Source organism: Chroicocephalus ridibundus, chromosome 3 (genome assembly GCF_963924245.1).
Source record: "Chroicocephalus ridibundus chromosome 3, bChrRid1.1, whole genome shotgun sequence".
In the NCBI taxonomy this organism is placed as follows: Eukaryota; Metazoa; Chordata; class Aves; order Charadriiformes; family Laridae; genus Chroicocephalus; species Chroicocephalus ridibundus.
In genome coordinates, this window is record NC_086286.1 from 23,510,303 (window position 1) to 23,523,457 (window position 13,155).

At 40.3% G+C, this 13,155-nt stretch overlaps 2 protein-coding genes across 4 annotated transcripts in view; one reads left to right on the forward strand and one right to left on the reverse strand.

Moving 5' to 3' along the window:
- RAB3GAP2 (RAB3 GTPase activating non-catalytic protein subunit 2) overlaps window positions 1-3,699 on the forward strand; it is a 48,525-nt gene extending 44,826 nt beyond the window's left edge. For all 3 annotated transcript variants that reach the window (XM_063328410.1, XM_063328413.1, XM_063328412.1), the window contains exons 32-35: window positions 620-709; window positions 792-1,010; window positions 1,639-1,797; window positions 2,087-3,699. In XM_063328410.1, the coding sequence (XP_063184480.1) occupies window positions 620-709; window positions 792-1,010; window positions 1,639-1,797; window positions 2,087-2,233 (615 nt within the window). In that variant the 3' untranslated portion in view covers window positions 2,234-3,699. The remainder of the gene's footprint in view (window positions 1-619; window positions 710-791; window positions 1,011-1,638; window positions 1,798-2,086) is intronic.
- Window positions 3,700-3,896: 197 nt separating this feature from the next.
- IARS2 (isoleucyl-tRNA synthetase 2, mitochondrial) overlaps window positions 3,897-13,155 on the reverse strand; it is a 28,900-nt gene continuing 19,641 nt past the window's right edge. The window contains exons 15-23 of the mRNA XM_063328414.1: window positions 9,995-10,103; window positions 9,132-9,234; window positions 7,975-8,100; window positions 7,440-7,571; window positions 6,757-6,863; window positions 5,758-5,903; window positions 5,428-5,618; window positions 4,424-4,568; window positions 3,897-4,278 (exon numbers count right to left, since the gene is read on the reverse strand). Coding sequence (XP_063184484.1) covers window positions 4,127-4,278; window positions 4,424-4,568; window positions 5,428-5,618; window positions 5,758-5,903; window positions 6,757-6,863; window positions 7,440-7,571; window positions 7,975-8,100; window positions 9,132-9,234; window positions 9,995-10,103 — 1,211 coding nt within the window. The 3' untranslated portion in view covers window positions 3,897-4,126. The remainder of the gene's footprint in view (window positions 4,279-4,423; window positions 4,569-5,427; window positions 5,619-5,757; window positions 5,904-6,756; window positions 6,864-7,439; window positions 7,572-7,974; window positions 8,101-9,131; window positions 9,235-9,994; window positions 10,104-13,155) is intronic.

Sequence of the window (13,155 nt, forward strand, 5' to 3'; positions counted from 1 at the left end):
TCAGGCTGAGACCCAAACTTGGTGCTTTTCCTCATGAATAAAAGATTCGTAGTGACCTCAGATGCATGAAAATCTCCTCCTTAATAATTAGCTGGCCTGAAAATACTGCATGGTAAAAGCACTGAATGACAAGTTGTTCTAGTTGCTTTGAGAAGTGCCAGATCAGACAAAACATAAATATTTAAGGTCAGAAACGTTATGTTAGTGTCACTGTTGTATCCATTATTGCTGATGATTATTCCAGAATTCTGAGCATCTTGAAGAGAATAAACAGCTTGTCATTTAATGCATATAAACCACTTAAAAAATAAAAAAAAAAAAAATAGAGAAAAGAAAAGGTCACTGCATTTGAAATGCAGTATATCTCCAATCAGAGCTCGACCCCGATACAAACCAGGTACCACAAACTGAGCTTTCCTCCTCCTAGCGCTACCACACTACAATTCTGAAAAAATTTAAACACAAAGTACTGGCGTAGACTGTCACTTCATTCCTGCTGGCGAGAAAATTATTTAGTCCTCTAATGCTGTGCGGATTTAGTAGGCTTCTTAGTATTGGATCAAATGGATTATTTTTATTCCCCTGTATTTCTGAGGCCTGTCTTTGCGCTCAATTTTAGGGCAAAAATGCATTTTTCAAAGACCTTACTTCAATTCAGCTGCTACCTAGTGGGGATATGGATCCAAATGTGTTATCCATACGACAACAGGTAGGTCTAAGTTTTGTTAGAAGTTCTTGAATTTCTAAAATCTCAAATAATACTGAAGTAACCTGCAATTTTTGCTTTCAAGTTCTTGGTTAAAGTTGTGAGCTCTGCTGTTCAAGCACTATGTTCATCACAAAAGGCCAAAGAAGTCTCAGAAGAGGAATTGTTTCCTTTTGAAAAGGGGAAGAATTGGCCAACTTTGGCTGCGGACCTGGCTCAGTATCTTCAAATCTCTGAGGATGTGGTCAAAAGGCATTATGTCTGTGAACTGTATAGTTATGGGATGGATCATCTCGGTGAAGAGGTAATAACAGCTTTTAACGATTTTAAATCAATACAGCATTATGTCAGATGTTCTGATAAAATTACTTTTTTCACTTATTTCAACACCTGGAAGGGTTAGGGAAGTATTATCAGGCTCAAAAAATCCCCAGGGTGGAAAAGACCAGTAATTACCCTCATTTTTCCTTCTTCCCGACAAGAATCTGCATATAGCAACTAGTGGAAACATTATAGGGCGTCACTCTACTGGTCTAAACCAGTACAGCCTTCTTTATTTTACTATATTTGATAATTTCAGGAATCTCTTCTTTTAAGAAAATTTTACTAGTCCTTGGACAAGAAAATCCTTCCCTTTCTTTAGGGGAAAAGCAAATGAGATTAGATGGAAGTTAAGAGTATGTTGCTGAGCGTATGCTTATGCTAATCACTATGTAAAGTACAGAGTAATTCTCTTTGTTCACTCCTCTGCTGTTCTGAAGCTTTTTAATAATATGCTTTATTACAGTAACAGGTAACACCAGAAACAGTCTCAAAACTATTGTCCTTTTAGTATAGAGAAGCTTCTTTTGATACAGCTTTTCAAGCCTCCAGGTAAATGAGCTGTGTCATGCATAAATGGTTTCTAGTTCCTTATATATTTCTATTTTCAGGCCTTTTTTCAGGTGAATGACAAAGAAGTGCTTGCGTCGCAGCTGCTCATACTGGCTGGACAGAGACTGGCCTTCACTTTACTTCATGTGCAGACAAAGGAGGGAATGGAACTCCTTGCCAGGCTGCCTCCAACACTCTGTACTTGGCTCAAAGCTATGGTAAGTTAAGCTCAATTTAGGAAAACAGCTTGATTTTTCAGAAGCTTGCGTTCACCGAAAGAGAGATTATGTCTGAGTGGCCCTTTCTTACTAATGGAAACAAGAATTTGTTCTCATTTTCCTGGTGCTAGTTCTGTTTCATGAAAGGTAAAGCAGCGTCATGGCTCAGAGCATCAGCATACTTGAGTTAATTAACCTTAGTAATCTGTTTTATACAAGTTCAGGAGGGCTTATATGCAGATGATCATCTGTAAAATTACTCTAATGCTGTGTTTGTTCCTTTATACAGGACCCCCAGGAACTTCAAAATGTAGAAGTGCCAATTGCAACAACAGCTAAACTAATTAACAAAGTCATAGAGCACTTACCGGAGAATCATGGGCAGTACAGCCTTGCCTTGAACCTGGTGGAGGCTGTGGAAGCCATCCCATCGTGACGTTCTGGGTTAGCGCGGTTCTGCTGTGTAGCAGCAGAATGCATGGTGTCACGCAGGGAGGCTGTGTTTCTTACAGAAAGAAACTTCCGTGTGGCTCTTGTTAAACAACAAAGAGAACGATGCTCCCCATCCCAGAATTTCGGACGGTAACTTTAAATTGGAGTAGATTTTAAATTCTGCACTAGTACAAAGATGTTTAGTTTCTTGTCAGTAGCTGAAACGCTTTGTTATTTATTTCTGACTTGAGTGCTTTTTGCGGTAGTCTAAACTAGGTATATTTGACAGCAGTTTTAGTCCACTTACCAAATCACATCTTGTGAAATTCTGTATCTCATGCTGTCAGTAACTGCTGCACTTTCAATGTTCCATGTAGGATTTGTTTTGCAAAACAAGCTGTAGAACTACACCTGAGGAAAAACTTCAGTCTCTGAAGTTACCGTGCAAAGCCAACGCTGCTTTTTCAGAAGCCGGAGCTGTTGCTGGGCTCACACCTTGTAACTGCATTAGATGTGACAGTGACGACTGCACTAGACATAGGATGAAATGAGCTGGGGCCGTACGCAAAGGGAGAACAGCCCACATTAGAAACAGCTTGGGAAGGAGAATCCAGTTCTCCAGACACAACTGTGGACACATCTTTTAGTCCAGACCTGCCGCTATTGTCTCTAGGGTGCTGGGCTTTCGCTAGAACTGGATTTACATCCCTCTCCTTTATTATTAAGCTCTGTGGAGTTTAAGTAGGACAAGGAATGTCTTATTTTAAGATTGTTCCCCTATCTTATCATGGTAGAAGATGTAGTATGCTATAAATCTCTGCACATATTAACTTGTAGTCAAAACAGTTGACCCAGCTTCACTGAGGATCCATAGAACTGAGTACTTTAGCCTTAAAAAACACACTTTTACTTATGGTACCTACAGGGAATCATATAGTATCTTCACTATGGGAGTAGTATTAAACATGATTATCTTGCATCAGTTAGTACAGAAGCCAGGAGTGAAAAATGAAATTGTGCAAACTGTTTTTTGTCTTGGAGTCAGCCGAAATTACTAGCTCCATCTTGTAACCTGTTCCTCTTGCATTACATGTAAGAAGCATTCATAGTGTTCTGCCTTGCTGGAGACAGAATTTGGTCTTATCTTTCTGAAGTATGTGCTGCTGTCATCTAGGGTGACTTTACCATCTTGCCTCACAGCACTTCAAACTTCTGCAAAAAGGAGGATGCTGGAGATTTGGTCATCATGGAACCTGAGAAAACCCAAAAATGTTTCTTAGTTGCATTCCATTCCTGTATCCTGGTACAGCTGTGGAAAGGATTTTCCTGTCACTGAGTATCATGTCAGAGCTGACACACTACACCAATCCAATCTGTAATGTATTGTAAGTAATACTCTGTATATAGTGCTATTTTGTGTCTAATTTGCTGTGGATTTGTGTAAATTGATTAAATAAAATTTGAGGTTTCGTTGTGGTTTTTTCCTTCTTTTTAGGGAAGGGTAGTTACCACCTTTTCTTCTTCTGTTTTACAAGAGGAGTAGACATTCTAGGGGAGGTTCTGCAGAACTAACTGGTGCCAGGGTCAAAACTAAATGATAGCTGTTTCACTGGTAGGGAAGTGAAATTCAAAAGAATGCAGGTTGCTAAACCAAGTAAATTGGTCAGTTATTTTGAAACAACCTTTTTATTAAGCTGAAAAGTGATATACAGAGTTAAGGGTATATATATACACACATAAGGTTTTTTCCCCCCAAAACACCTAATAATTCTGCTGAGGCTGGGGCTTAAGCATCTGCTTCTACAGGCTTTGGTACACAGACCGTCTGGCAAGCCACTGCTTTTGTGTACTTCAGTACTCATGACTTTGGAGCAGCTTGTGGCCAGGCACTTCATCTTCATGTGCTCCCTTTTCCAGCCAGGACTTTCAGGCACCGTGGGCAGGGAGTGCTTGAGGAATCAGAAGTGTATCTCCTGCAGCGAGGGCATTTTGCTTTGGCAATGGGTAGGGCTATAACTTCATATGAAGATTCTTCACGGATATCGCCACCTGTTAAAGCAAGCATTATCACTGAGATGGGGTAGGTGCAATGCGTATACTCAACTCTACATACGAAGCAAATAACAAAGTACGGTGTAGTGCAGAAAAGAACCAGCTGCTTAGCACAGCTGTCCCTCTGGAATAGTTCTCTTACCTCCCAAGTTAATCAGAAAGGTCCCTTTGATGATGTTTGCATCTGCAGGTGTTTCTTTAGGTAGCTCACTCAGCAGGGTTGTCTGGGAAGCCATCATTATTTCATTCAGCTGTGAAACACTGGAAGTTTCTTCAGCCTGGAGTGCCTAGGGAGGAAGAGAGGTAATTTTCAGGCTTGCAACCTGTTTTTTGTTCCTCAGCATCCTCCTCCTTAAAAACGTTAAAGCAAAAGTAGAATTAATGTGTATGTGATTGCAATGGCTGCCATAGCCTTGTCAGGAAAGCAGCACAAGTTTGTTACACATACATGTGTGCCTAAATAAATGCATATGTAAGATTACATTTAAATCCAGCATCAAACCAGCTATCTACCACTGCAAGCTCTTTAAAATGAATGCAGAGACAGTGGTTCCCAACCAGAGTGGATAACTTGAACCAAGAGTCTAATTTACTTGCTCAGGGGTCAGTACGAGGTCCACGACCCTTTTAACCCACTAATGAATAACCTGGATGTTGGGGGCAGAGCACACCCTTAGTAAGTTTGCTGATAATACAGTGCTCGGAGGAGCTGCACTGTCATTCAGAGGGACTTCAACAGGGTGGAGAAGCAGCCTAGCAGCTCTCTCGTGAAGTTCAGTAAAGCAAAAGGCCCAGTCCTGCCCTGGGGAGGAGTAGCCCCAGGCACCAGTACGCACTGAGGGCCAACTGCCTGGAAGGCAGCTGAGCAGAGAAGGGCAGCTGACCGTAAGCCAGCAATACGCTGGCCCAGAGAAGGCCAGCAGCATCCTGGATGACCTGGAGAGATTCAAAATCCAACTGGCCACAGTCCTGGGCAACCTGCTGTAGCTGAGCCAGCCTGAGCACAGGGCTCAGGCTACACACTCTCCAGCAGCCCCTTCCACCCTCAGCTGTTCTGTGATTTTCTGTCAAGTGCAAAGCAGAAGAAAGTTTACAGAAATTAGTACTTTGTGCACAGATGACACTACTCTTAGTTGCATTTTTTACCTCCATTAATTCAAACAGCAATCCAGGCTCAATTACAATGACAACTTCATATTCCAAAGCATTCTTCCCAGAGATGGACCCAAGGAAAGAGTCCCTCATTGCACATGCACCTTCTATTGCTTCCTCAATGCCAGGCTTCTTCCACGCTGAGCTTGCGTTAATCCATCCAGTACGAAACACACCCTCTGAGTCTTGAAAGCAAAGCAAAGGAATTTTTAATTTAGTGTAAACAAATAAAAAAGAATGGCATATCTCTGTATTCGCATTCCTTTTAGCTGTGCAATTAAACAGTGCACTAAGAGAAGTCCTTAGAAATTACATGTGCTTTACCTTTCTTATAAGGGAGGTGCTGGAAAACCTCCTCTGCCAAGTGAGGAAGAATTGGTGCAAAGGAGCGGACTACTACGTCCAACGCCTCTGCTAGCACAGTTTGACACGAACGGCGCTTTGGATCTTTTTCTTCTTCACAATAGAGCCTGCAAGACAGAGATGAAAGCTGGAAAGTATCTGTACGTTCATGTTACTGTTCTTGCTCAAGAGCCACCGAAGGGACTGAAGTCTGACCTAGCTCGCCTTTCTAAGGAAAGCTTTCCCTAACTGCCCTCCCCCGGCAAGCACAGTGGTATAGGTACCGCAGGACCATTTGCACGTGCAGCCACATCTTGTCATAGGAAAGGAGATTTTGTACATGGCATGTTAATTTGCTTCGTGTAGATGAGAATCTTAGGCAGCTCTGTTAGCCCTTTGTCCTAGTTCATCTGCCAAATTCTAGTTCATCTATCCCTGCCTTTTCTTGCATTCTGGAAACTAAAGGTCAGTATAAACCTCTACCTCCTTCCTCCATGAGAGAGCCCTTTCAAAATTTACAAAGCTTTCACATCATTTTTTCATTCACATCCTTAGGTTTCTTTATCTGGTTTGGTTTTTTTTTTTTTTTAGATCAGTAAAAGACATTAAGTTGCCCAGAGAAGTGCTGAAAGCCTTTCCCCTGCCTTCCCAAGTTCAGATGCACACAATTCCAGGTAGAAGTACAGATCCAAGAATTTACCGTTAAAACTTTTGTTTAGTTTTAAATCTGCACACTTGATTACCTTTCAAAATGATCCAGTGCCCCCAGAGGACAGAATACAGAAGCACAACGATGACAAGACACTCAGCTGAAAGCAGCCAAGCCTTCGCCCATCTGCTTTATTGCACTAAAGCACAATATGTAACTGAAACGTTCTCCGAGAGCTGCACGGCCTCAGCGTTTGCCTGGAATGTTACTGCCTCCATCTCAAACCGATTAACTTGTTTTTTCCCTTTTAAAGGCAGCAGTAATGAACTTACCTGTCTTTGATTATACTGAAATAAAAGTTAGACAAGTTTCTGGAACAGAACGCTTGCAATAACCGAACAACTTTGCTATAATCGTATTCTTTGTATGCTTCTGTAACCTGGGAGAGGGAGCAGAGAGAGAGAAGAATGGAGTAGCAGTTTTCATCAGATGGCCTACAGTGACAACTGATGAACCCGAACTTACAGAAACTGTGAGCAGTGACACAAAATCTGTGAGCATCTTTAAAAGGTTGGGGAAGGGGGAAGTTAATTCAGTGAACAATTAGGACAAAAAAATAATTTTAATTCAAATTTGAGGGGAGAGCATGGGGGAACCCCAGAAATTATGCCCATACTTTCTCCTTCAGCAGAACAGTTCTGAGTGACAGAAACAACTAAATTTTAGACTACAGCAGATTTCCAAAGCTCCAGAAGGTTTTTTTTTGTTTTGGTTTGTTCTTTTTTTTAATTTCTAACCATTTCTAAAGACTTCTAATTTGACAAGTTAGGAATGTTAAAAACAAAGCCTTCCTCTCAAAAGTTGAGACGGGCCTAATGTAGTGCACATGGCATCAAAGAAGCCCCTGTGGTCATAATTTGCCCACTGTTTACTCACACTTGAAGAATTTTCCCTAGAGGGTATAACCAATGAAAAACTTTACACATATATTCATCGAAATACAGTTTTTCCCTACCTTGCTGCCATAATCTTGCAATAGATGCAGCATGTATTGATCTACTATGTACATCTCTGAAGCGGGGATGGAATCGGTTTCTGGATTGAAGCCAGCCATGTTTCCCAGCATGAAGCGTAGTGTATTCCGCAGCTAGGAACAAACCAGACAAATTAACATTAATGGCCTGCACTTTAGATGAAACACAAAATGATAATATTCTATAATGAATTAGCTAGACTTGACTGCTTTTAAAAATGATTGTTTGACTAGTTAACAAAGGTACCGTGAAGAACATATGCTAAAAGGACCTACAGAAAAGAAGACTGGCTATTACTGAAGCATGCTACAAAAAAAACAGCGTTTTCCTTAGTACACTTTACTATTTGATCCACAGACGCAAAAAGCAGTAGTACCTACCTATCTAAGTTTGGGAAAGCTTTCTTTAGTCTAATAACTGAAAAGCTTTGCAATAAATTCTACTCAGCCAACGCAAAACCAAATATAAAGAGGGCCTGTCATTAGAATGAAGAGCATTAGCGTATTTGGCTCTTACCTTGTTGATATCATCTCTCGCAGCATTAAGTACAACAGGCCCAATCAATACCTCGGTAAAAACATTGGATTCTGCCACCCACCAGCGGAGAACATCAGCACCATATGGAGGATCCTTGCTGTGATCCTATGTGGAGACAGAAAGGCACATGAGTGAAGCTGCTGGCGGTCCTGCAGCACGGCGAGCAGTGCAAGTCCATGTCGTCAGTGCTGCGAATATACCCACAAGTGTGCCCAGAAGGCCACTGTATCTGGAGGCCTTCACCCTCTGTTAGCAAGATTTACTGTTAAGCCAGGGGTACAATATGCAATATATATATAATCGCAGCAGTCTGTGTACAGGCAATGCTAGAACTCAGGTAAATTGAGATAAGCTCATTTTACAGCCTTGAATCCTTTGAACACTTAACATTAAAACAGCAATGTAAATACCTAAAACTACATACTTTTTTTTTCCCCTTCAGACTGTTTTCCACCCTCTTTTCAACTCTGAAAATGTCTTCTCTCCTTTTCGAAAGAAGAGAAGCTAATGTGTGTTTTATTGAATCAGATAAGCAAGTCTTTGTGAGGATTGATTCTTTTGTCTGGAGAGCTGCAAAATCTGCTCTGCCGCCTCAGAAAGCGCAACAGCAGGACTGGGGAGGGGAAACAAATTCAGAGCATCACCTGCAGCGCAACCTCCGTGACCATGGGTTGCAGCAAGTTTCCAGAGTCAATAGTGAGCCCAGGCTGAAAGCAGCGGGGCTGCTGGGGTGCAACTGCTGCTCTCACTGCTGTACTGCTGGGCCCAGCTTGTAGGTTTCAGTTCGAAAGCAAAGTTTAATTATTTTGATTTTTTTTTAATCCCTCCCTGTCATTCCATCGACAGTGTTCCCAAGTAAAAAGGAACCATTCTACACCTCCTATACAGTGTATTTTCTTTTCTTTTAGCACAAAACAAAGTTGGGGTTTTTTTAGGCACCACAGCTGAAGCAAAACAACTCGAGGTTTTCACTCCAGCCACATGGAAGTGCAGTGTAGGCAAAGTCTTCAGAAAAGCTTTACAGAGTTCTGCCACAAGCCAGCTGTTTAGAGAAAAACATGCCATAAGACAGCTGCAGAATCTGGTAGTGAAAAATTGTAACTAGGGATTTTAAGAAACTGAAGAGCTTGACTTACTTCGCCTCCATTGATTACTACATCAGGGTCAACCACGTTGCCAATAGATTTAGACATCTTCTCCCCTTTCTCACCAAGTGTAAATCCATGAACTACCAGAGTCCTGAAAAAAAAGATTTAGTGAAAACAAAATCCCAGAAAAAAAATAAAACCTGTGTTAAGAGTAAGGATATTCTTAAGTCAAAACATACAGAAATCCTCTATTTTGGTAAGCCTGAGGCTTCATCTGTTGAGTTCAACCAACCATGAATATGCTGCACTACCATCCAAGTAGTGCATACTACTAAATTTTCCTCATTTATCCAGGGCACGTGTATTTCAGATGAATTAAAGACTAAAGAGTTATTTACTCTTTAAACCAATACATTTCTCCAAATTGTACAACCTCCTCGCAACTGACCCGCATCACCCTTCCCTATGCTTTTCATCTTCAAGGGGACAAACAGTATATGGCACAGCTCCCGCACAGGACCTGCACACAGTGATTCTGAATTCCTTATAGTCCAACATTCAATTCACAAGTCAACGATCGTAAGAAATTTTCATACTGCACCTCCCGTAATAATCCCTTTGGCTACAGGAGTGAGAGAGATGGCGAAAGAACAGACCTGTATTTGATAGTGTAATAGCATATACCAGAATGACTGAGAAAGAAAACATCTATTAAAATTATGATGGAAAATATTTAAATAATAACTCCATTACAATCCAACCTGAGAAAAGCTTTAAACCGAAAATATAAGAACACAGATCGTACACTTAATAATGGCTTGGTTTCTCTTGTTTACACACTACTGCCACACTATCAAAAGCCCAATATTTAATAAATGAACTAGCAACGTGTTTGCAATCCATGCACTTACTTATATGGTGCTTTTTTCCTCGCTGCCACACTAGTTAATAGAGAGGACTGAAACCAACCTCCCAGTTGGTCTTTCCCTTCAAGGTACGTATCTGCTCTTTGCTCTGCTCCTTTAAAAACAGAAGATTTTTTTAAAAATATCAGCCTGTATCTTCAACAAATTAGTACACTTAACAGAAAGTGTCTGAAAGTGATTACTAAAGCTTACTCTGCTCTTTAATGCTAGTAGATAAGTTGCTTTTACAAAGAGTGTCTGGTTACTTGAACATGATACATGTGATTCATTAGTATCACATTTTTTTTTAAAATCCAAGACTTGCTGAACTCCAAAATCTAACAAATAAGCTTGCTTTCCCCCAAACAAAAGATAAATTTTGAAAACAGAAGCTATCATGCTCAGAGCACTTCATAAGAAGTTCTCAAAATACTTTCCAAGTACTCCTAAGCCAACTGAAGGACCTAAGAAGAGCTCACATACTTTGGAATTAATAAAAATTAAGCTACAGCCTGAAACTTCATCAGTTGGTAATTACTCAGAATACAAGTCACAGATGTAACATGCCTGACTAGCCTGTGTAAGGCAGCAGGTATTTTCGGAGGCGACCAGGAAGCTTTGGCAGTGACCACAGCTCACCTGCGACAGAATTTACATTTCTGGTCACTGGCGTTCCAGCAAGATTAAAAATTTCAGGAAAGGATTAAGACAACAAGGGAAACAGAAAGCCTGTTGTGGGAGAGAGCGGTCTGGAGGAGCCAGGCTTCTTTAGCTTATCCAGGTGAAGGCTAAGTGGAAATATTCTCTATAAATACACAAAAAAAGAGGAATGCTGGAGAAGAACAACTGGAGCTAATGAGTACTCTTGGCGTTGGAGAAACAATGGGCTACAAGGCATTGGCTGACTGCACGTTAAAAGCAGCAGAAGAGCACACCCAGCTTTCTCAAGGGGCTGAAAGAGGGTGGCAAACCTTTAATGGCTTTACTGGTGCAATTCAGTCACGCTACAAAAGGGTGCAAGATTTGTTGACTCAGTAAGTCCCTCCTCATCCTAAACAATCCCAGCCAGGTCATCATCAGAGTGAGGACAGAATAATGTCGAGCACACAGAACGTGCAAGTCAAAGCCTACAAACGTGCAACATTCTATGCATATTTGGCAGGATCCAGGATCTGGACTCCAAAAGTTGATGGTGTTATTTTCCAGATATTCAGACAAAAGTTTCTCTACTCGGTTTTTATCTACTAGCTCCTTTTATCCTCCTCCTAGGACTCCTGAGACAATGCTTCTTTCTGCTGCTGGCACTTGATTTATTTGTTTAACTTAATGGAAGTTTCGATATTTAGATCCATCCTGCAATAAAAGGAAGTTCAACATTACAAAGGTCAAGGCCAGCTAGCACAGGAAAAATGTGTGGGTGGATGTTACGGTTTTTAACACATTTGTTTATTCCTTCAAGAAAATATACTATGAGTTTGGGTTTTAAAAGTAGAATAAGTAGGCATCAGCCTTTGTATTAACAGAACACAGAGATACTTGTGAGAAGACAAAAAAAAAGTGTATTTGTGGTAAGGAAGAAAATAACAGTGGAAAAATCCGTAACAGCAGCAGCAACACGTTTCTTATTTACAACTAGTTTAGTAGGCACGGGTTTTAGAGAAGTGAACTTTTTGTGGAAATGCCAGTAGTTACAACTTAGAGGAGAGAAGAATTTAAACAAACAACCGATTACAAATAGCAAACTGTACTGGTCTTTTCTGACAGGAACTAGTACATCTGGCAGGCTGGCTAATGTAGCTTACAAAGCTAATGGAGGCCTGAACATTTTATCTCTGTAAAATACAAACACGGGTTTTGCATATACAAAGCCTGCCTTTTGGCCTCCCTAACTCAGTTTCATTAAAGTTGCAACGGTTATATACCGAGGATTATATACACAGGATTTATTAGAACAGTGTGCCCGTTTCTCTGTAAATGGAAGAATATGTCCAACAACCCAGAAGAGACTTCTTGGTTGTTTATTTTACACTGAGGTATAGTACATAGGTCATTAAAGAGAATTACAATTTATGATCCTTCTGGTTTGGATTTCAAGATTCCATATCTTTGATCTCACAGACTTTGACTTTTAGATTAAATGTATTGTATTTTAATGCCAGCAATGAATCAGCTAAGATAAATTCAAGTCTCTCAGTCAGCACAAAAGTTTAAACACTTAGATAGGTAAGTTGTAAAATAATCACATTTGTTCGGTTAAATATTAGCCAATAAGATAGGGAAAAGTTACGATGCTGAAAACTACTATCATTGCAATACAAAACTATGGGTAAAAAGCTTCTACCAACGGCATGTCACACTGCAGTACAGTCCAGCGTGCATTCTTATACGAACTATTTTGAGAAATAATTTCAAGTTTGCAGTGCAGATGGCACTCTGCCACGTGAAAACGAATTTTAAGACACAGAAGAATTCTCTAAAATGGATACTCCAAAGACAGCTACTGAAATTAGCCCTGAACACAAACTGAGCATCAAAGAAAGAAAAGAAAAAAAAAAAACCAAACCTCCTAGGCACTACAGCATTGAGTATTCAAAATCAGAAAATGCTTTTGAATCAGATTTTGCTTTTACCACACCTTCTTTTTGGAGGCAGGGTATTAACACTCTTCTACCTCGCACCAGTACTGTGAAATAAATTTATTCATGTACGAAGCACTCCGACATGAAATTTTAACATTGCATAAAAGAATACGGAAACTGTTCTTTCAAATAATATTTGAGGCATGTGTAGGAAGAAATAAACAGGATTAGGTAGCACAACAATAAACTGTTCAGTGAAAACAGTGTTAGGCAAACAAAGCAGCAATGAAGCAAACTGTAGCCCAAAAAAACTTTAGTAGCAGCAGGGTTTTTCAGAGCACATGGCACATGTGGATCTCTTCTCACTGGTGCAAGCAGGGTAGTATTTATTTTACATACCAACTAGTTATATCTGTTCATTTTTGGTTTTGTGACTACAGGAGCTAAATATTTGATTTTAGTGTGCAAATCCCACGTTCCTAGCTGCTACACTGCTGATCTAGGACAGTTTGGTTAATTTGTCATTTATCTAGAAATGGTACCTTTGATAATCCCAGGCTGGAAAGACTGATTTAATGAAAAAAAGCA